Source organism: Emydura macquarii, unplaced genomic scaffold (genome assembly GCF_026122565.2).
Source record: "Emydura macquarii macquarii isolate MOO-44397 ecotype Brisbane River unplaced genomic scaffold, CSIRO-AGI_Emac_v2 contig_1027, whole genome shotgun sequence".
Lineage (NCBI taxonomy): Eukaryota > Metazoa > Chordata > Testudines > Chelidae > Emydura > Emydura macquarii.
The window spans coordinates 1330897-1355068 of record NW_027131164.1 but is presented as its reverse complement, the minus strand read 5'-3'; the positions used below and the strand labels follow the sequence as shown (position 1 = coordinate 1355068).

General features: G+C 43.3%; 1 protein-coding gene across 3 annotated transcripts; it reads left to right on the top strand.

Annotated features, from left to right (window-relative positions):
- The first annotated feature begins 219 nt into the window (after positions 1 to 219).
- LOC137150711 (protein FAM228B-like) lies at positions 220 to 23730 on the top strand. 3 transcript variants are annotated; one of them, XM_067544680.1, is made up of 10 exons: positions 220 to 351; positions 2017 to 2131; positions 8986 to 9070; positions 11071 to 11187; positions 13458 to 13532; positions 14785 to 14982; positions 20905 to 20982; positions 21875 to 21962; positions 22078 to 22222; positions 23301 to 23730. In XM_067544680.1, exons 2-10 carry the CDS (start codon positions 2109 to 2111, stop codon positions 23404 to 23406), a joined length of 915 nt encoding a protein of 304 aa, XP_067400781.1. In that variant the 5' UTR covers positions 220 to 351; positions 2017 to 2108; the 3' UTR covers positions 23407 to 23730. The 3 variants fall into 3 exon arrangements, with proteins under 3 accessions (XP_067400781.1, XP_067400783.1, XP_067400782.1); XM_067544682.1 differs by lacking the exon at positions 11071 to 11187; XM_067544681.1 differs by lacking the exons at positions 220 to 351; positions 2017 to 2131 and adding an exon at positions 7731 to 7845.
- The last annotated feature ends 442 nt before the right edge of the window (positions 23731 to 24172 follow it).

Here is a 24172-nt window from a genome sequence, read left to right as displayed (position 1 = left end):
GAGGGATACGCGCTGTGCAGTCACTGATTCTACCCGCTCTCAGCTAGGGACGCGGGGGGTTGTTTGTCGTCATTCAGGGCCCGGTGGGGCCAGACAGTTCGTTCCTGCCCTCCGCCCTGCAGGTGATTAAAGGGAGGAGATGGGGACTATTTTCCCTGGCTGAGGGATTCAGTGAAGTGCGTGGCGGTGAGGCGTCCCTGGCTGTCTCCCGGGGGCAGGAGGCAGGCATCCAGAGGGGGTAACACCTTCCCTCAGGTGGGGTGCGGGGAGCCCTGCCCCGTGGAGGCCAGAGGCAGCACCTCTGCAAAGCAGGCGCCACTCCCATCGCTGGCCCTGCAGGACCCCTCATGTGTAAGTTGGGCTTGTGGCCTTTGGGGGGTGGGGATCCAGCGCCCCATTACACAGAGGGGGAAACTGAGGCACAGAGGGTGGGAGCCATTTGCCCACAGCCAGCCAGTGTCAGAGCTGGAAATACATCCCAATCGTCCTCTGCCCTGCTCTCACCACTTGCTGGCACTGCCTCAATTTAGCGGGAGAGAGTCCTGACACAGGTACATCTGTCTAGGGTGACCAGATGTCCTGATTTTATAGGGGCAGTCCCGATATTTGGGGCTTTGTCTTATATAGATGCCTATTACCCCCCAACCCTTGTCCTGATTTTTCACACTTGCTCTCTGGTCACTCTACATCTATCATGCACTTGGGGCACTTTGCAGACACTGCTTGGATGTGGACTCACCACAGTGATCCCTGTGCCTGTGTCACCTCCATCCTTCATTGCACTCCACCAGGAGCTATGGCTAAAGCCCACACTGAAACACCAGTTAGCGTAGCACGTGGCTGCCTGCTTATGTCCTTGTATTTCCTGCAGGGAGAATGGTATGTAGTTTGCACTGATTCCTGTTCCATTCCAGGGGCAGTTTATAGCATAGGTTCTAGCTACACTAGAGAAATTGGCTTTCTTCTCATGTTCCACTACATGAGGTGCTTGAGTTAACAGCTTGTAGTGACAGTGGAATTCATTTCCTTGCGGGTTAAGCAGAGTACAGATTTTTTAATCTTCATTCATGACATGTCATGAGGGCTATCTATTCTCATATAGGCTTTAGTTTGAGCAGGTGTTATTTGCAGGTTTGGGACTAAGGATGCAAGTCTTCTGACACTTAGACCCTGTCTACACTTACCGCTGAGATTCAGCGGCAGTCAACAGGAGTTATGGAAGCTACGCAAAAAACTTGTGTAACTCCTGTCGACTTCTCTGCTTCTCTTCTGTGCACCGTCTTCACTGCACTGCGCTGACGGGAACCGCGTTCCCGTCAACGCAGCGCTATGCCATATGTGAAGGTGGTCTTAGTATGTCGATTTCTGGATTGATTAAGCAGATATTCACTGACCGCTCAGTCGATCCTGAGCAATCGATCTGATGGCGGCGACTTTGAGGCCGTCAGTGTAGCCGTAGTCCTACTCACTGCAATTGTTAAATATTTTTCCTCAAACTTTCCAAGAAAATTCGCCTTTGGCCAGAAACCATGCACGGATTTTTGGCTGACAAGGACTTTGTAGAAGAAAGTTGTGATTTATTGAAGAGAGATGCTTAGCAAATGTAGGAACTCATCCTTAAATATATTGCTCTTGGCAGAGCAGTTTAGGAAAGCACAAGAACACTGTACAACAGTTTTAGGACAAGGAGTAAAATAGGAGGGGTACACCAGTTGTAACTGTAGCAGGGAATTTTACTTAGGCAAAATTATCTCCATGGTTGATACAGTGAGTTTAGAAACATCATGATTGATTACAACTCACTTGATTTGGAGGTTACAGAGACAGAAGCTAACTGTGAAACTGACATTTGTTTAAATCTCATTCATGTTGACAGTAATTATTCTTTCAGAAATTAGGAGCCCTTTGATCATTTCCTTCACGGTAAGTTTAATTTATCCAGTGTTTGAAAACTAACCTCTAACTCCATGCACTTTAGTTTTCATTTGCTCATGCTTATTTTAATGTTGTCTCCAGCCTGACTCAATAACATCTCTAGAGGCAAGGAGGGGAAGTTTGGATGAAGATTAACTCATAAGGGTTTACTGTTCAGGATCCCAAAAGCAAGCATGATGTGCAGGCGCCAGAACAGGTGAGCAGCTTGAGAAATTGGTTTCAGCACCCATAGTGCTTGACAGGGTCAGAGCTAAGTGTGGGGCAATAAGAGTACATAATGTCTGAAATTACTGGATCAAGACTCCCTCCAGTTTCTGCGTAGTATTTTTTAGGTCTCCCTGTAAAAGGAATAAGAAATCCATTGAAGAACTCCCAAGCTTATTTCTCATTTTTGGTGGCCCCAAACCACAAAAAAGGCAAAAAAATGGAGGAAAAATAAACATAGAAACAGAATGCTTAGTTTTAGTGTAAAGGTATTAACTTCTGGCCATATGTACATATCGAATCAAGACCTATGACTGAGAAATTGTCCCCTCTCTGGAATTCTGTCTGTTAAATAGTAGTAGCAGCAACATTACTTGCATACCTAGGGAAGTGAGGCACCTGCATTTTCTGTAGAGATAGTATAATAGTGCACATTTAGGAAACATGTGCTTGGGAATCTAACTTTGAAAATCATGATTAAATGCCAATTTACAGCACCTATTAATGGATATTACTTTTGGGGCTGTGACCTGCAAACTAGGCAAGGATGAAACTTTATCCGGATAATAGTTTGGCAGTCGTTTATTGGAAATCCTCCAAAGTTACTTCTGGAAAAGCCAAGAAGATCCATACAAAGAGATGGATTCTGCATAGGAAAGGAGAGTCTCTTTTGGTAGGAGAAGAGCTGTGGGAGCCCTGACTTTTTGGAAAAAGTTTAATTTACTCCTGCTCCTACCCACTCCTGCTTGAAAATCCGACTTCTTTCTGCCAGTCAGCAGTCTCTGGTAGCTCCTCCCAAGCATTAGGGCCTGGCAGCTCTTCCCAGGCACTAGGGCCTGGCAGTCCCTGGAGGCTGCAGTTGGTGGGGTGTGGGGTGTTCGCTCCGTACAGCCACGGGGCCTGGGTCAGGCACAGACCACAGCCTCAAGTAAGGCACATCCTTCTCCAGCAGCAGCTTCCTCCTGATTGATATGCTAGGCCAGCCTTTTGTACTTCCTCTTCCTGTCCTGGCCCCGCCCCTCTGGTATTTGGCCTGCAGGGTCCTGATCTGCCCAGCAGGGACATCGCAACCCTTCCTCGGGCCCAGGCTCCGAGGAAGGCCACAGTGCCTTGTTACAGTTACATACCACAGTTAGTACTTCTGCAGTTTCATATCTGAGTTCCTTCAGAACTCTTGGGTTAATATCATCTAGTTCTGGTGACTTTACTGTTTTATTTATCAGTTTGTTCCTAAACCTCCTATATTGACACCTCAGTCTGAGACAGTTGCTCAGATTTGTCACCTAAAAAGAATGGCTCAGTTGTAGGAATCTCCCTACATTGTCTGCAGTGAAGACCAATGCAAATAATTCATTTAGCTTCTCTGCAATGGCCTTGTCGTCTGTTAGGGGTCCTGCAGCATCTTGATTGTCCAGTAGCTGCATTGATTGTATGGCAGGCTTCCTGCATCTGATGTACTTAAAAAAAAATTGGTCTCTTCAAACTCATTTTTGACCTGCCTAGTTATACTTTTGACTTGACAGAATTTATGCTCCATTCTGTTTTCCTCAGTAGAATTTGATTTCCAATTTTTAAAGGATGCCTTTTTATCTCTAAACTGCTTCTTTTACTATGTTTTTTAGCCATGGTAGCTTTTTTTTTTTTTTGGTTCTCTTACTGTTTTTTTTTTATTTGAGGTATATTTTGAGGCTCTATTATGGTGTTTTTAACAAATTTCTATGCAGCTTGCAGGCATTTCATTTTTGTGTCTGTTCCTTTCAATTTCTGTTTAACTAGCTTCCTCGTTTTTGTGTAGTTCCCCTTTCTGCCATTAAATGCCACAGTGGTGGGCTTCTTTGGTATTTTACCCCCTTCAAGGATGTTAAATTTAATTACATTATGGTCGCTATTACTGAGTGGTTTAGCTATTTTCACCTCTTGGACCAGATCCTGTGCACCACTTAGGACTACATCAAGAATTGACTTTGCCCTTGTGGTTTCCAGGACTAGCTGCTTCAAGAACCAGTCATTAATGGTGTCTAGAAATTTTATCTCTGCATTCTATTCTGAGGTGACATGGTCCCAGTCAGTATGTGGATAATTGAAATCCCCCATTATTAGTTTGTTTTCTGTTTTGTAGGCATTCTAATCTCCCTGAGTATTTCACAGTCATCATCTCCATCCTTGGTCAAGTGGTCGGTAGTATTTTCCTACTGCTATTCTCTTATTCTTCAAGCATAGAATTTCTAGCCATAGAGATTCTATATTGATTGATTCATTTAAGATTTTTATACTATACTCTATGCTTTCTTTCACATATAATGCCATTCCCCCACCAACATTACCTACTCTATCATTCCTAAATATTTGGTATCCTGGTATTACTGAGTCTTTGACTATCATTGTTTCACCAAATTTCTGTGATGCTTATTATATCAATATCCTCATGTAATACCAGGCACTCAGGTTCACCCATTTTAGTATTTAGTCTTCTGGCATTTGTATAGAAGCACTTATAAAATTTGTCAGTATTTAGTTGTCTTCCTACATGTGATGTAATTGAATGGGACTTTTTCGTTTGACTGTTTCTTTTCAGTTCCTGCCTGTACTTTATCAACTTCTGTCCTCTCTGCCTTATTAGAATATAGAGTAATATTTAGTAAATAATACATGTTTAATACATTTTAAATAAATTTCCCTTAAGGGATGTCTTTCTGAACTGTGTGATCCTCCGCACCTGTTGGCTTTCCCCCAGCCCTTAGTTTAAAAACTGCTTTATGACCTTTTTAATTTTACATGCCAGCAATCTCATTCCATTTTGATTTAGGAGGAACCCATTCTTTCTGTATAGGCTCCTCCTTTCTCAAAAAGTTCCCTGGTTCCTAATAAGCCTAAATCCGTTCTCCAAACACCATTGTCTCATTCACTCATTGAGCCACTGCAGTTCTGCCTGTCTAACTGGCCCTGTGTATTGAACTGGAATTATTTCAGAGAATGCTATCATGGAGATCCTGGACTTTAATCTCTTACCCAGCAGCATAAATTTGGTCTCCAAGACCTCTCTCCTACCTTTCCCTACATCATTTGTGCCTGCATGTACCACAGCCACTGGCTCCTCCCCAGCACTGCACAAAAGTCTATCTAGATGTCTTGAGAGGTCCACAACTGTCACACCTAGCAGACAATTCATGATGCAGATCTCTTGGTTATCACAAACCCCATTATCTATATTTTTAATAATTGAATTCTCTGTTACTATTACATGTCTGTTTCTAACAACTGGAAGGAGGATCTCGTCTGTGGAATCGTTTTCCTCCACTCCAGCTTCACGTTCTCCTTTCCTAAGATTTGCAGACACCCTCCCCCCCACCCCCGGCCGCCGCCGCTGCTGGGGAGGTGCAAATACAAATAATGGCACCCAGGCGCTGGCATGTGGGAGAGAGGCGGGGAGAAGACTTGGCACACCTCTTCCCAAAGGTAGCTGACCCCTGGCATAGAAGCATTTGTGAGAGGAGACAAAAGGGTATCAAAGCAAGTACCTCTGGTGGAGAGGGTGGTTGCAGTGAGTATGAAAGAAGACCAAGCTAGAGATTTAGACTGGGGCCTCATGATGTAGGACTTTGAAAGCAAATATTTGAACCTGATGCATAGTGAAGTGACTCAAAGAGGGGGTGATGTAAGCTGAAGTGCTGGGCAGGACAATGAGCCTTTTAAAGGATATCCTTGGTTTCCACCTTTGTCTTCAACTCTTCCATCAATTCCCTGCTTTCATGGAAGGCAGACAGTCAAGCAAAACATCTGTGGCCTTGTTCAAGTATTCCAATAGGAGACACTTTGGAGAGTCCCTCAACCAGCTGGTGGTAGAAGACTTTGAAAAATGGAAATCTTTTCCCTTGACTAAAAAGCCTGAGGCAAAACAAACAAGGACCAGTACTTCTATAGAAATAGACATTATATTGGTGCTACCATTTTCCCAAATACCAGAGAATAGTCAGGTTTCAGAAGAGGAACATGGAATAAGGGCAACAGATGAGAAAAATTCAGGGATGTTTTCAGTGGCCTGGCCTCCATCTTTCAGAAAAGAATGCATAATTTATGGCCTGTCCAGTTCAATGAATCTATGGTGCTAATCTGGTACAGAGGGCTCTATAGAGACCCTCTGCACTGTGGTGGACATCCTGTTTCCCTTGTTAAATCGTCATCGGCTGTCTGTCGATATAAGGATGATGTCTGCCAGGGGAAAAGTAATTGATGAGACTTAAGATGGCTGAGGAGTCCAATTAGTGCTGTACAGATTTTTCTACATATGTGTTGCTTGGAGACAGCACAACTGCTGGCAGGATGCTGCACACTTTCTTTCCTCCTCTACTGTTTTTCAGCCTCTTGAGCAAGGCGATTCTCTTCAAAATGGGCTGAGTCTTGATGTATGATGTAACGTCATTGCAGTCTATTGCCAGCCAGCTCTTCCTAATTTGTGGGGTCAGTGCCTCCCTTCTTAAGATATACTTTCAAGGTGTCCTTGTAGCATTTCCTCTGTCCCCTGCAGGTCCTCTTACCATGATCAAGTTGGGTAAAGAGGACTTGCTTCGGAAGATGAGTATCAGCCATCTGCACACAATGATCAGCCCAGCGAAGTTGTTGTTTCATAAACTTCACCTCAACACTGGTGATGTTAGCTGCACAGAGAATGCTGGTATTGGTGCAATGGGCTTCCCATCTGTTACAGAGAATCTTCCAGTGGCAGCACTGTTGGTACCACTCCAGACGCTTAAGATGGCTTTGATATGTCACCCATGTCTTGCTCCTATTAAGAAGAGTGGGGATGATTATTGCATTGTAGACCAGGATTTTAGCTTCCATCCGCAGATCTCTGTCAATAAAGACACAATGGAGCAACTTTCCAAAGAATGTGCTGGCACAACAGATCCAATGTTCAATCTCCACATCAAGATTGCTGTCTGGGAGAGGTGGCTACCAAGGTAAGGGAAATGCTCAACATTTTTTAAGCTTTCACCACTGATGACTATTTGTGGGTGAAGGGGGGCAACTTGTGCTATGGCAGGCTGGTGGAGCACCTTAGTCTTCCCAATGTTGAGAGAGAGTCCTGGGCTATGATAGGTGCCTGATCAGAGATCTAGGGTGGATTGCAAGTCAGCCTCAGTGTGTGCAAGGATAGCACAGTCAGTAGCGTGCTAAAGGTCCGTAATAATAGTCCTGGTGACCTTAGTTTTAAAATGGAGATGCCATGGATTGAAAAGATGGCCATCCATGTGATACTCTATCTCAATTCTAGAGGAAAGGTGGTCACGAATAAGAATCAAGATTACGGCAAGAGAGATGAAGAAAAAGGTTGGGGCAATAAAACAGCCCTGCTTAAGGATGGTGAACAAGTCCATCTTTAACCCATTACAGAATACAGTGGCGGTCATTCCATCGTGAAGTAGCCTGAGAACATGAATGAACTTCATTGGACAACCAAACCTAGACAGCACCTTCTATAACAGTTCCCGATTGATGGAATTAAAGGCCTTAGTTTGGTCAACAATACTATAAACAACAGCTGGTGTTCTCTGCACTTCTCTTGATCTGTTGTGCAACAAAAATCATGTTGGTGGTGCCTCGAGATGGTCTGAACCCACATTGGGATTCTTTGGGAAGAGGGAGGAGACGGTTCAAAAGGATGTGAGCAAGTATCTTCCTGGCAATGGAGAGGAGGGCAAAATCTTGGTAATTGCTACACATTGACTTGTCCACTTTCTTAAAAATGGTCACAATGTTAGCATTCTTTAGGTCAGGTGGAATTTCCTCATTAACCCAAATTCTAACCAGAATTTGATGAAGTTTTTGCACAAGTGCTATTCCACCAACTTTGAAGACCTCTACAGGGATGCCATCAGGGCCTGCTGCCTTTTTGTTTCTAGTCTGAGTGATGGCACACCAAACTTTCTCAGAAGATGGGGGGTTAGCAAGAGGTTCTGTTACTGGACACTGAGGAATGGACTTGATGGTGGCAGCTGAGACTTCAGATTTGCAGTTCTTGAAATAGAGTCTTGAAATGCTCCTTCCAAGGGTGGAGCTGTCCTGGGGTCGGAAAGGGGTTGTGTTATTTGAACTTGGCCCGTCAATGGCTTTCATTGCTAGAAAAAATCTTCTCATGTCATGTTGATCAGCAATCTCCATGGATTTCCATGGCCATTGCTTGGCACTACTGATTCTTGATGTCACACAGCCTCCACTGAACTACAGCTTTAAGCTGATGATAAGTCTCTTGTTTTTGCTGGTTATAGATAAACCTAATGTATTAGTCTTGCTTAGTGATGTGTGCCATTAGATAGACAAGACATACAGTGTGGCCAGGCTATAATTTGGGATTTCCTGGCTTGATCTAACAACCTCAGTGTTGCTTTAATGTTTGTTTTCTGTATTCAGAAATCACTTTCCAGCCACTAAAATGCAGCCATCTCTAAGGTGGAGCACTGCAGATTTTTAATAGTGCTTAGGAACATCATACAACTGTAAAACTAAGGTGGCAGAATTTAATAAGTCAAAAATATCTTCAGAACTGATGTTGTGACAAACCCTGAGGCATACTACTGGAACAACTTTGTCCCATAGTACAAACTGAACCTACTCATTTGTTCTGAAGATTACAGTAGACAGTTAGTATCAGAGGGAGCATCTGACTGTAAAATTGACATTTTTCATCTTCTTCAGTTTGACTTGCCGTGATATGCAAACATAGGTAAATGTTCTGCCAACATTTAGAAACTCTTGGGGAGTTTTGTTGGTTGCACTGTAAGAAAACTAACCTTTTAGTGTGTGCTGTGGCTTTTGATGTGTTTTCATTTGTTTTAATGCTGTTTCCAGCTCTGCTCAGGAGTGCCTAACATGGTTACTAAAGCTGAAATGTCCAAGGTACCAGACAGAGTGTGACCTGCAGAGTCCAGAACAGGTGAGTGACAATTCATTTCTTCAACCATAGTTTTCACCCTGCTAATCCCTAGAGTGGGGCATGTGAAACCGACATCTGTAATGGGGTACTCCAGGAGTTTTTACATTTACACAGCTTTGAAGGATGTAAATACTAAGGGTGAGATTTTAACAGGTGCAGATTTGTAGAGGGCCAGCACAGAACTTTGTAAACTAGAGGGAGTGAGAGCAAAGGTGGCTTTAAGCCATCATTGTGTCCTCTCAAACTGGGCTGTTCCATGAGCAGAAACTGTCTTGGTGTAATGTAGGCAGCTCTGGGGCCTGTTTGAATTATGCCAGCCGGATGCCATAATTTAATAGCATAATTTGTAGCTGCCCTATGAGCTGCAGCCCTGTTTGGAATCTCTGTAGTACTGTGACCTGCAGTCACACTCTTGATATGTCGCCCCAGCCCTGCCTTGGCACACCTCTCGTGCCCCCAGCACAGCCCCTACTCCAGGGCAGGTGACGAGGTTCTTGGGAGGTAGTGGTAAAGCTGTCTTCAGTGGTTCCTGTGCTGGAGGAATCCTCTCGCAGCAGGACTGGGGTTTTTAGGGCTCATTTGCACTGTTCTAATCCTTTCACGCAGTGCAAAAGGGGCAGGGGAAGGTATGAAGATCTCATCCCAAGGAGAGAGAGGACCTGCTGAGATTTGGGATGGCTTAGTAAAGGAACACAACTAGGAGTAATGGGATGAAACTGAGTCAAGACAAAATGTAGACGATCAGGACGTGTTTCCTAAAAGTGAGGCCTTTGGGCCGCCGTAGTCTCTCAAGAGAAGCAATGGCAGCTCCGCTGCATGACTCTATTCAATTAAACTGGACCAAACAATGGCGACTGTTTCCTACAGCCTGGCCTTGAGCTGTACATTAGGAATGGACACAGTAAACTAACTGGGATTGTACACATCTTGCCAGGAGCTTCATAAGTGGGTGCTGACAGTAGGCTCCTAACTCCATATGTAGGCACTGATTTAATTTGCCTGTGTTTCAAAACTGCTGAGTACCCTCAGCTCCCATTGGAGACAACAGAGCAATGAGGCTTCATTGCAGCCAGAGTCTCTAACGTTAACGTTTTTAAAGCTTCTGCAGCTAGAGGCTTGTTTTGGTCCTGGAGCGAGACTAGTACCTACACTAGATTGGTTTCCCAAGAGCCTGATTTACAGGAGCCTCATACTTTTTATTTTGTCTTCTAATGAGCTATCCTCCGTAGGCTGACTGCTTCTGTGGTGTGTGCACTGAAGGCAACAAATGTGCTCCCTCCCCTGCCTAGGGAGAAGTTCAAGCAGATACCCAATCCTAGCTAGCATTGTAGTGCTTTATTCTTGCTTATTGCCAATTAACAGGTTTTCTCTGGTTACAACTGAAGCCTGCAGCCTTAGCACCTTGTCTTGTGATCTTGGTAAATCTCTGGGATGCACTTAGTCAATACTTGGATGGGAGAACGCCAAGCTAGAGCACGGATATATTTGGCCCAGCATGCTGCAGAAAGTGGTATTATTGACTGAGTCTTCCAGATGAAGCCGCACCTCAGCTTGGTGTTGGGGACACTATGCTGTTGGAAGAGATGTAAAACTGAAGACCCAGTCCTGTCTGGACACTAAATATCCCAAGACTGTTTCTACAGGAATAGGGGTGTTAGCCCTGGTATCCTGTCAGACTCCAGTTTGGGTTATAAAATTCTACCTAACTCTATTTGTGGTTCTTTCAGCTTGATAAGGTATTCTGAACCTCCTATCCTAAAACCATTGCTGTGCACTGCTAAACTGGTGCGGCATTGCGCTGCAAGACTCTTTCCACAGGGGTGGTTAGTGAAGTTGGTAAGACACCGTGGGATCCTTTGGGGTGAAAGGTATTGTATTGTTATGTCCCAGGTTGTAGAGGAATTTGAGTTTGGTATCTAGGTGGAAGGATGAGCAGTGTGATTTTTATAAACCAAAACTGCTTTTTATGCAGATGTTTTCCTTCTGTTAAATCTCTCCAGAGGGCTTCCTCATTCCTGGCTAGGAGCAGATCACCAAGCACTTTTGGCAGAAGTGCTTCTGAGAGGAAAAAAGCTTGTGAAGATTGGCTAACACAGAAGCATTTTTCTCAAGTGCAGGTAGGATGGAAGATGTATTTTTTGCAGGGAATCAGGAAAATATGGCTTAGTGCAATGTCCTGTAAAATGTCTGCTATATAGACAATACTTAATGGTTTGCCACCTTTGGAAAGAAGAACAAAAAGTTATAAACAGACGTGTTTTGAGATGGAAAGGTAGCTTACATAGTCAAAGCATCTAGTCTGAAATGATTCCCTGAAGTCTGCAGGGTCGACTTGGTCCCATCTTCATCTTGTGGTAGATCCATTGAGTTCCATGCCATCTCCTGTGTGGGGGTGTTTTGGATAAGACTTTAACAGCTGGGGTCTTTTCTGCTTTTTTCTAGGCATTTTTCATAAGAGACAGGAGTTTTCGTAAGAGGAGTCTGTCATCCTCAGTCAACATTTTCCATCCCTTCACTGTTGTACAGTGTGCTGAACGTTAGTAGCTACCTTTCACACCAGAGGTAGCTCCATTTTAATGGTGCTATTTGGATATAATTAAAAGAGCTCTGTAAGATATTAAAGGTGACCTGCAGTTATATGATGCAGGTCTAACATACCAAATGCCCCAAATAACCAAGGTAAAAGGACCATTCAGTTTGATATGAAATACAGAGTTCTCCTTTTTTGGTTACCTGTAGTTGCTGCTCCCTGACTCCAACTCCTGCTCCATGCATTGTTCTGCTATATCCCATCAGTCAGACAACCCTGCTGAAGCATGAAGCCAGTCTACAGGGGTGAGGCAGATGCCTTTTTAAACTACATTGAGTGGTTTTGCAAAGTGAAAAATAAACAGATTTATAGACATTGGGATATAAAATAATACAGAACTCTGCAAAATCATGGAAGATGGGAGACTCTTTCTCTACTTGCATAGGCCAGCACCATACACAAGCTTTGCTCCATCAATGATGTGGTTCCATCAGCATATTAGGTGTAAACAAACATAAGCCAGGAAATTCTAAATTAAAACTAAAACTTCATTCTTAAATGGTGCTGTTGAGCATGGGGATTGCAGTGGAATCATCTGCAGTAGCCATGAAAGGCAGCAGGGTGAGAGAATAACATTTCAGCCTTCTATCTGACTTTGGTCTACATTCAAAATGTTGCCCTGGTGTAACTACACTGACTTAAAATTGATCAAGCTACACTTAATGTAAATACATTTAAACTGGCTTAAACCTTGTGTATATTAGGTTAATTTAAGCTTTAAATAGGTTGGTTTTTTAAGATAAAATGATGTAAGTGAGATTTCAATCAGTTTGAATGTATCTACACTAGCGGTTTGCATCAATGAAGTTGAATTGATTTTAAATTGAGTTAATTACACTGGGGCAACTTGTCCAGTGTAGTCCAGCCCTTAGCACTCTACCATAGTACCCTGTGCAATACAGTTGGGCCTGCAGCTGACAGGTCTCTGAAATGCAAAACGTTTATTGTAGAATTTTAAAGGTGGAGTTTAAAGTTTGCTGTTAGACTCTTTGCTGTAAAATGTAGAATTGTTTTCTCTTTTAAAATTAATTCAGTACTTGTAAAAGGTGATGGATTGACAGTCTTGGAGACCAGAGTCCTCTGTCTATCCCATAGCATCCTCGCCTGGGTACCTCATCCATGCCTTGGAAGGACCACCTCTATGAGTGAGAGATTTGTTCAGTCTCTGCTGTGCATTCATTCCTTGGTCTCTGTGCTGGGACTGCTAATAAGGATATTTGCCAGGGTTGTGGTGCTAGGTTAGGCTTTAGGAACTTTCCATTTAAAAACTATATTGAGAACATTAGTTCAATTCAAAGGTTACAAATGTACATTTTTTAATTTATTTTTTAGTTTCCTGTGTGCTGTAATTGACAATGTGGTGATAACAGATCCTCCCTATTCTTATTTTCAAGAATGTGGATTGAGTTTAGAGATGGGGGTGTTTAGTTGGGAGGCATAGAGGGAACTTTGTGTAAATAAATATATGGAGTTTAAAATACAGATGGGTTAATAAACTGGGAAGGGAAAAAAGAAAATGCACTGTAAGATTAAAACTTCCTAGAAGGTTTTCTTTTTAGAAGGGAGTTCTCCCATATTTTTCCTCATACTTGAATTGATATTATCTTTCCTCTTTTATCTTATTCTTACCTACTTTTCCTTTCCATGCTCATCTGAGCATCTAAACACAATGCCTGTCAGCCTGATCACAAAACTTAGTTTACTGTACTGATCATTATTATTTTGAATTGAGAGTTAATTCTAATGACTATTTTTATTCAGTATTTTTACTTCCCAGTTTTGCTGGTATTTTATTAGGCAGTATCTAATGAAGGCCAGGATATTATTGCTGCCACCCAGTCCATCTTGAATAGAGAAAAATATTTTGTGAAGGTAAGAAATACATATTCATACTTTTCACTATATCCTGATACCCACATGTTTCTTGTGTAGTTATCAAAATCTCTCTGTCCATCAGCAGTTGATGGTAAAACGTCGATATTGTCGATAGTATCGTGAGACTAGTTTTCTCAAGATATGTGACCTTTGATGCAAATTCTGCTCTTAAATATACCAGTGTGAATCAGAGTAAATGGATTTACATCACTGTAATTTAGGCCCCACACCTTTATTTGGATCCTTGTGCCTTTCTTTCTTCACTGGAAGAAATGTGCAACTCATAGTGTCATTTTAACTACAGTTACTTGAGCTCTATTGTTATGCCCTATGTCTTCCTTTGTGCTACTTTCTCTATACACTGCCAGGTTTTCATTTTTGCTGCTACAGTTTTTATTTGTCTTCATGGACACTCATAGATCCTGCTGCCTATGGTGCCAATCCCTAGCATTCCGAAATGATGTTAGAGTCCCAAATCATAAGATTGTCTTAAAAATATGAGATATTTTTCACCTGCTCTCTGATATTTCCACCTTTGGCGTATGGGATCATTTCAGATTCAACCTTAAACATGCATACAAAAATACAGGCCTCCCTGTTCTCTGCTCAGAGAGCACTTTGCTCACCCTCTTCTATCCCTTTCTATCCCTTTGGATGTGAAGAGCTGACATTTTATCCCCTGCCCTAACTAGTCAGGCTGGGCGTTCTCCTCCCATGTCCTTTCCTCCAGTCTCCTGTTCTGCACTTGCTCTTTCTGTATTCACTTGCCCTCATATTTCCTGGCTTTTCCCTTCTGTGCTGCGTCACAGTCCCCTGCACCTCACGTTGTCCTGCAGCCCTATACTCCATGTGGCCTGGGAAAGAGATTAAAACTTTATGATAAATTACTGCTGAACTTAATACAGAATTTGCTATGAATTTAAACCTATTTGGCACCACCCTTTTCTCCTTCTGCTAGGTCACCACACAGGCCTCCGAAAGAAGGATGCACTAAAGATGGGATCCTAAATATGGGCTTATAACCAGTCCCTCGCTTAGAAGTTCAACATTTATTCTGGGTCTTTCTGTTTGGTCACTTAACTGCCCATTTCCACCTACTCTTCTGTTCACCCCACCTCATCTGGATTTTGATGCTGGTGGTTTGTGCCTGTGGACTCTGTTTTTTGTATAGACTTTTGAGAACTCTGAAAGACGAGTGCTTAATAAGTTGCCTAAATATATTAATATCCTCTGCCTCTCTGTCATGTAGGAGGTGGACAAGTATTTGAGACACACAGATTTCTTAGAGCTGAGAAAGAAGGAGATCCAGTATAAAAAATGGCTTGAGCGTGTTTCAGAGCCACTGCTGCAGAAGATTGAGGACAAAGTTGATAGCCAGTCGAGTGAGGATATAGAGGAAAGGAAACGAAAGCAGCTCTCCCTGTATTTAAACTACTGTAATAAGAAGGTATCAGTAATGATTTTATCATTGGAAGGGTTGCATATTGAGGGTTACTGGCAAAATCACTCAGTGTTTACCTTTTAATTGATGCACTGTGGCACACCTGTGGGATATGCATCAGTCTTGTTTGTAGCTGATCTTTTTTTTTTTTTTTTTTTTTTTTGCTAATGACACAACTGCGGTTTAGACCAACAGCTATTGTGTTACTGTGTCACCAAATATATCTGAACGATTGGATTGTCCAATGTACCAGGTAAGTATGAAATGGTTCCAAATTGGATTTGCTGTAATGAGAAAACAATGGGTTTTACTTAGTGGGCTGTGAAAGTCATGTACTAAACAATCGTCCCCTGTAGAGGCCAAGGACTGAATGGGTCAACAGAGACTGAACTATACTCTCACCCCTGAAGAGTTCTTTTAGGATGGTTTTGCAGCACATTGGCAGAGCAGCATGGGGAAGCATTCACTTCCTATGCTCTATCTGTCCTGCGGAGCAGTAGAACCACAGGCTGAGGTAGTGCTAATCTAGTATCTTAATAAAATTTTCAAGGTGGAGGGACACTACCAATTACATTGGGGTTGCATGGGGATGAAAAAATTCCCGATGACTTGGGTGCTGTGTTTCCAGTGGTTTAATACGCAAAAATAATTGTGCTCAGGGTAGAAAATGTAATTCTTTTGTAAATTTCACACTGCTAGTGGGTGCTTTGAACACACAAGTCAGTTGCTACTAGATTGACACTTGAGCGTTTCTTAATAGAGAACTGCTAAATTCGTTCTCTGGTTCATCAACTGGATGTCATAAATGATAGAATCTTGTTGGTTCAGTGACTATTTGGTGAAGAAATCTATTTTAGATTTGATTTTGGTAAGTACTGAGGACGTAATAGAAGAGTTGGCTGTAGAAAATAACCTTGGATCGAATGATCACAAATTGAGTCAGTTTAAATTAAATGGAAGGATAATCAAAAACAGGTCAGTAACTAAGGTTTTTCAAGAAACTTTAAGAAATGTAATTAGTGATATCATCTGGACTGATAAACTGAGGGATTTAAATGTAGCGAAGACTTGGGCTTTCTTAAAGTCAGAGGTGCAAAAATCTATTTGGAATTTGTGTCCCAAGTAAGGGGAAAAAGCTTGTAGGATAGGCCTCCATAACCACCTCAAAAAGGATATTTGGAGTAAGCAGAGACCCTAAAAATGGATGAAAGGATTGATCAAAAAAGAAAATTACATTTTGGTGGTTAAAAGGTGTAGGGATAAAGTGAGAATAGCCAAAAATCAAGCTGTTAGATATTGCAAAAAGAATTAATACAAATAGTAAAAGATTCTTTAGCCATATAAATGAAAAGAGAAAAAGAAAGGACGAAACGGGGCCTTTCTACAGTGAGGATGAGGTGGAAATTAAGAATAATATAGATATCATCCAAAAACTAAATGGACATTTTACTTCAGTTTCATTAGGGATGATAAAGTAGAGCATGAGGGCAAAGACAGAATTGCCGATGGGAATAAGTATATAGAAATGGTAGATGGAAGTAAAACTCAAGAGTTTACTGCATTCATATGAGAGGGACTGGATAATCTCCATCCCAGAATATTGAAAAAACTGGCATATGAGATTGCTAGTCTGAGAGCAAGGATTTTTAATAACCTCTCAAATTATGGGTGGTACCATATGACTGGAGAATAGCATATGTAATACCTATATTTAAGAAAGGGAAAAAAAGGACACAGTCAAGTATAGAGCAGTTAGTGTGACCCCAATAGATATTCAAGGCTTTAGAACAAATTCTGAAGAAAGGAGAAATTAAAGATATGGAGGTAAATGAAAAATGGAATAATATGCAACATGGTTTTACCGAAGGTAGGACGTGCCATACTAACCAGAGATCTTTCTTACATACGATAACTGATTTTATTAGAGCAAGGACACGCAGTAGGTGTGATCTGTCTGGATTCAGTAAAGCATTTGATGAATACTACATGGGAAATGATTAGTTAAAATGGAGATTAGTACAAGAACTGTAAGATAGGTAAGGAACTAAAAGGAGATGACAATGGGTTGTGCTGGAAGGAGAACTATTGGGCTGGAGGGAGGTTACCAGTGGATTTTCTCAAGCATCGATGGGTCTAGGGACCGATCTTATTTAATATTTGCATTAAAGACCTTGGCACAAGAAATAGGAGTGTGCTAATGAAATTTGCTGATGACACAAAGTGGGGAGGCATTTCAATATAGAGGAGTATTGCAATATTATACAGCAAGAATTGGGTGACTTAGATCAGTGGTTTTCAACCAGGGATACACGTATCCCCAGGGGTACGCATCGGTCTTCCAGGTGGTCCATCAACTCGTTCAGATATTTGCCTACTTTTACAACAGGCTACATAAAAAGCACTAGCAAAGTCAGTACAAACTAAAATTTCATACAGATAATGACTTGTTTATACGGCTCTATAAACTATAATACATTGAAATGTAAGTACAATAGTTATATTCCAATTGATTTATTTTATAATTATATGGCTAAAAATGAGAAAGTAAGCCATTTTTCAGTAATAATGTTCTTGACACTTGTATTTTTATGTCTGATTTTGTAAGCAAGTTGTTTTTAAGTGAGGTGAAACTTGGGATACGCAAGACAAATCAGACTGCTGAAAAGGGGTACAGTAGTCTGGAAAGGTTGAGAGCCATTGCCCTAGATCACCAGAGTCATAGAAATGGGATGAAATGTAAAAGTACAAAAGTCAAAATAATGCATTTATGGATTAATTACAAAAATTTCTGCTGTAAACTGGGGGCTCATCAGATAGAAACAACAGAGGCAGAGAAAGACCTGAGTGTCTTAGTCAGTCACAGGATGACTGTGAGTCACCAAGATAATGTGGCCATAAAAAAGGAAAATGCAATCCAGTAGAGAAAGGGACATATTAATGGCATTGTACAAGGCATTGGTAAGACCTCATTCGGAATACTGTGGATAGGTCTGGTCACTCATCTTCAAGAAAGATACATTTAAACAGTGCAGAAACGGAGTGTTGGGATGATCAGGAGAATGGGGAGCATATTCTATGAGAGGAGATTAAAAGAGCATGGCTTGTTTAGACTAGCAAAACGAAGGCTGAGAGGGGCTATGATTGCTCTCTATGAATACATCAGGGAGGTAAATGCCATTCAGAGTAAAGAACTACTTAAGGACAATGTTGCCATAAGAACAAATGGGTATAAATTGGACGTGAATAAATTTAGGCTGGAAAGAAGATTTCTAACCATCAGAAGAGGGAGGTTCTGGTGCAGCCTCCCAATAGGAGTAGTGGGGCAAACCACTTAACGAGTATTAAGACAGAGCTTGAGAAGTTTATGAACGGGATTAAAGGACTGGGTTGCTTTCATAGCAGGATACTGGACTTGATGACCCAGGGGCTTCTTTCCAGTCATATGTAACTTGGATGCACAAAACAGGGAGAACAGTTACTTCATCTACCACTGGTAAAATACTCTTTTACGCTTATAAACACCTTCTCTGTCAAAGGAAACAAGTGTTTTAGGAGAGCCATCCATACAGCAGCATGGGAATGAAGCCAGCTGGGGTGTGAGAGCAGCAGGCAATAGGCACACTGTGCTACAGTGGGGGAACTTCGGCCAGGGAGCTTGGGGTAAGCCTATGGTGTACATATGAAAAGTGACATGGGAGCTTTAAAGTCCACCCAGAGCAACCAGAACCTCAGTTTCTAAGGTTTAATCAGAAAATCCCACACATTCAACTGCATGGGACTCAGTTTATCTACCTTGGAAAGCTGAAGGGCTTAGTCAGCCTTCTTATTGAAGGCATGGGATTCAGAACCTGTGGGTTTAGGGATATACAGTAGGTACCACATTCAGGGCTGCAGCCAGCCACGCTCAGCCTGTGATCCTGTATGATCTCACAAGCTGGACTGGGTCAGTACTTGGAAGGGAATCCTCCAAGGACCACCCAAGTGCTGCAGGAAGTGGTGTTTGTTACTTGGTAGACGGCACTCTGCTCACTGAGTCCCAATGGCACCAGTGCCCCAGCACAGGACTAGGGAGCCCCAGGCTACCAAATGAGACCCTGGCCAGTTGTGATGGTTAAAGATCCTGTGGCCTTTTTTATAAAAGCTAAAGTATCTTGGCCAAATTCCAAGTCCATCCTGCCTGTTTCAGCTGTGTATAATATTCTCCATGTCTATAAACTGGTATAGCGATGGCTGCCTGGCAGTGATGGGTGGAATTATCAGGGTGTGAGTCTTGTAAAACACTGAGATCTTTGAAAGGAAAAGTACCAACTGTGGTGGAAAAGCTGAGGCCGCTGAACCATTGTTCTGGGTAAGATGCTATAAGTAATCAGGAAACGTATCATCACTTCACCACTTCCGGGAGTTCTCAGGGAACAGGGCACACTTTCCTCAGTGAAAAGCCCAGCTCCCCTCTTGTATTACGAATTCGGCGGCTTCGGCCCTAACTTACAACCTGCGGCTGTGAACCCTCCACAATCCCCTATTCTTGGCTACCTGAGTCATAGCAGCGGGGCACAAATTTGCATTCATTGTGTCCACTTGTGAATCATTTGAGTGACTGAGGCATTTCTGTGGTGTAGATAAAATCCCTGACTCTGGCTCCCCTTAAAGCTTTGTCGTTCTGATGTTTTCTTCCCTTTTGTCCGTTTCTTTCTTCCCACCTTTCTCTCCCTGCCCTTAGCCTTCACCTTCTCCGAGCCCCCGTGCCTCCTCACCTCACTGCCCCGCTGGCATCAACCCAATGCTGCTCTCCTCCCCCTCCATCCGTCTCCCCCCATCCTGCCGCTTCTTCCTCCAGGCTCCCCCGCCCTCTCCCCTCTCTCACCCCCCCCTCACACTTCCTCCCATCCCATCCACTCTGCTGGCACTTGCTCCATCCCTCCCACCACTTGTTCCCCCCTCTTGCCCACTCCACCCCTCCGTTCTCCCTTACTTCTTTCAGTCGCTCCCTCCCTTCCCCTTTCCTCCAGTCTCCCTCTCTCTTCCTCCAACCTCTCCCCTCCCTGTCCTTCCAACTGCCCCCATCTCCATCTGTCCTTCCCTGCAGATCTCTGCCTGCTCTCTCCCCACGGCTTCTCTTCCCCCTCTCCCTGTCCCTCCTTTGACTCTCCAACTACGTTCCCCCCTTCCTCCCATCCGCTCCTTCCAGAGAGCCTTTCCTTGACTTTCCTTTTCCCCTGCTGTTTCACCTACCCCCGCCTCCCCCACCAGTCCCACAGCCCGGGCATGGTCAGCAGATGCATGGTGATAAGGCCAGTCATGGCCTGAAGATAGAAGTGGTTCTGCTTCCCTCAGGGCCACAGTCGGCTGAAGACAAGTGTCTGCTCAGCTGCACCAGGCTGCTATCAGGTGCTCCATCTTTTCAAACCTCTCAGCTCTCCAGCAGTGGTGGATGTCACTTCCAGCTCCTGCTGAACTGCTGAGATGGGGCCTGTGTGGGGGGAGGGGAACTCAGCTGCACTTCACCACAGTGTGGCATCTGCTAGGCAGGGAGGTGGCGGGGATTGTGCACCAGAGCGTTAGAGAGTAGCATAGACTTCACAAACTATTTACACTTGTATGTGGGATTAGCCATGAAAGACTGTGAGCGCTCCAGGGCAGGGATGTAACTGGGTCCCTGTTTGTATAGCACACAGCACAAGGCTGAGCCTGATCTGAGTGCTCAGTGCACTACTAGATCATCAATATTAAATAATAAGAAAAAGACAAAGCAAGGAACGGCCTTAAACATTGCACTGAGGAGTTAGAGCTGCAGAAAGATCAGATTCTTCCATCCACAGTACACTCTGTAAATGTACATGTAACATGTAGACCTCAGCATTGCCACACAGCAGCTACTATATCAGTAACATCAGACATATCCTGAGCTCTTGCTTGCTTCCCACACAGGGCAAGGTAGCTTTGGAAGATTATGATTCTTCAGAGTACGAGCCTCTCTTCCTGAATACACATCCCACCCATTTGAAGGTATGACAGACAGCTGCTTTGTGGATTTTAGATGCACCCTCTGATCAAGAATAAGGTTCAGGCTAATGCGGAGGCCAGTGGATGTTGTTATGGATTTGTTGCTCTTCGGGTTGGTGATATGCAAGCTAGTCATTCAGTCTGGCTCAGCACGTTTCCATTTGCATCAGTTTAGAAAACTGGGTCCCAAGCCTGCTACCACTGAAGTCCAGGAGAATTTGACAGTTGATTTTAGTAGGAGCAGGAGCAGGCCCCTGTTCCATATTAAACCCAGTAGTCAGCTGGGTGAGTTTAAATATTTCTGAAGAGTTTTTGTTTTACTGTACTCAAGTTTACAAAGGTCACCTAGGCTGAAGTCCTTTGATAAGGGTTTGATGTATACCACAATAGGTTGGGTGTGTTTTGTATGTAAGACCAAATCGTGTTTATTTGGCTGACTTGCTGGGTGAATAACCCTACATTTCATGTAGCTTATTTATGGTGGACATTTAGTTTCCTACAAAAAGCCAGATTGCTCCAGATACAGTTGGCTGTAGCCCACAGATTGAGACTGTTATCAGGTCCCCATTTCTAATGCTTTGGGCAGCCTGTAAAGTCTGCCGAATTAGTGCAGAACCTTGAATATGGGAGAGGCAACGAGAGAGAGCTGAGAGTGGGACTTCAGCATCTTGGGCTGTATTCTCAATTTGCTACAGCACTGCTAGGTTGCTTAACACCACTGAAAATCAGGTTATTAACCTGCTTGTGCCTCAGTTTCCCATCCATAAAGTAGAGCTAATGATACCTCCCTATTCACAGGGTGTTTGGAGGTTTAACTTGGTCTGCGACACTCTAAGCCCCTCAAATTAAAGTGCTTTTCTTGGTGCAAGAGTATGAAATACTGCCTTTGTTATAGGTTTCAACTCCACCTTTATATGATCCGCTGTTAAAAGAGGTACAAGGAAGGTTTCTTGAGGGTGGGATTCTTCAGCAATGTGAGACAGGTACTGAATATCATCCATATTCTTCAATTCTCTGAAGCATTTCACACACCAACAAGAGCCATTCTAGCTTGCAATAGTGCTGCTGTCACATTAGTTACTATTCAACTCCCCACAGGAAGAATATACTCGGCCAAAGAAATGAACGATCTACATAAGGCAAAGTTACCGTTGCTTCCTTTGGGCCGGCAAAATATGGATGCAGCTGAGTGGCTGAAAATACCTCCAGGGTACATAGAAAGTGAGGTTCGTCAGAGGAGAAGGTAAAGTCTAACCAATATGCTGACCATAGACTCACCAGACACCCACAGTCCTGTCTGGTGATAGATCAAAGTGCTTGGAAGGGCAAATTCAGGTGGTTTTACTGGTGGAGTTTCTTATTTCTGTACATTTTGTGTCAATTTAGTGCTGGTGAAAGGGACTGGTTTGCCTCCTGGAGAAAGAGGGGGTGTGTATCTACAGAACTAGTGTGGGTGGGAGGAACATGCATGAGGCAGAGGACTGGGAAGAAGGGAGAAGGCAGAAAAAGTGAGGCATGGAAAACAAACAGCACAGAAACCAATCAGGTGAGATGTGACAAGGGCTGAGCCTACATGCCAGTCACACATAGGGATGGCTCCAGCCCAAAGAGGGCGGGGGAGTCCCTGTGCTAAGGGTTGCTCATGCAAACCCCCACGGGGATAAGGAGTAAAACCTCCCACTTGGTTCAGCTTTGCTATCATTGCACAGAAGGGGCAGGGCTTTCCCTAAGAGCTCGGTGGTAAGCCAGCCCCAGACCCGAGTCAGAACCCTTACTACAACTTCCTTTTCCACACATCCCAACAGCTGCACTGATCTCCTCCCATGCTCTGACAGCCCACGGAGGACTCTGTACTGATTCCCGGCCCACAGACTGGGAGCGCTAAACTGGGGCATGATGAAGTTGGCACCCACCTTCTAGTTATCTAGACACTGATCTGCAGCCTGAGCTAGAATCCTGGAGGACTTCCAGGTTCCATGTCTCCTCCAGCAGGGTTTAGTTTCCCCGGGGTTAGCAGTCCTCTGTCACCCACCGGCCTCTGGCCATAGAGACTTTGGTCCTGGGCAGCACAAGCACTTCTCCCATCTGTTCACACTCTGGGTCCTATGGGCTGTTACTGGCCCTAGGCTTTATTCCAGCATCCTGGTTAGAGAGAATCTGTGGGTAGTAGCAGGTCCATATCACTGTATCCAGAGATGCAGAACGTTTGCCAGAATGACTCAGTGCAGTAAACAGCTAGAGCAGAAGCACTGTTGATTTAGAGCAATCATTAGTATGTGATAAAATGTTAATGGCTGTTATCAATCTGATTTCTATTAAAGGCAAAGAATGCGCAGAAACCATAACGCTGGCACCCTGGACTTCAAGGCCTGGGTTATCAGCACCTGTCCTCCCACCCTTTGGAAAGAGGAGACGTATGTCTACTAGAAAGTTAGATTTGGGATGTGTGCACAGGACCTTCTGCCAAAGCAAGTGACTCCTTGCCAGTCATCTTGACGAAATGCAATAAAATCGGCTTCCTAACCATTCCTCTCTGAAGTGCCAATTGCATAACAGTACGAAACCAAAGAAATGCAAAATATTCTGCTCTACATGGATTTCCAGCCCCAGTATGTCAAAATGTCACTCTGCGTAGAGACAGATGACAATGCTAAAACACTGTAGTTTTTTGCAATGCTGTGAAATGCTTGTATTGAAAGAGTCCCAAAATTTTAATATGAAAGAAAGGAGAAATAAATCACCAACACCTTCCCTGCCATTACAGAGCCGGTCTTTTTAACAATCCCAAAGACTGCCTAACTAAACACACAATAAGCAAGGCAGGAAAAGGACATGTCTAGAGACTGCACCTTATTACGTAAGATGCTCTATTATGACTCCAGGTCCGATTAACTTCAGATATCAAGAAGTGCAGTGAAAACATGTTAGGGAAGTTGTCCTTTTCACGACCCTGAGGGAGACCAACATTCACTTACTAGTTTCAGATTTTGTTTATTTTTCAGAAGGCTAGAAATGGGGCACCTTGAGAGTCTCAAAACCAAATCCTCTGTCTGAATAACAAGCAAAGAAAAGTGCCCCTGGTCAGCCAACGTCAGTTTGATGTGGGACAGGTAAGTGTAGCTTCTGTAGTAGTTAAACAACATTCTCAAGCAACAGTTTGAGCAGGTATTTGCTTCACTGTTAAACCTTCATA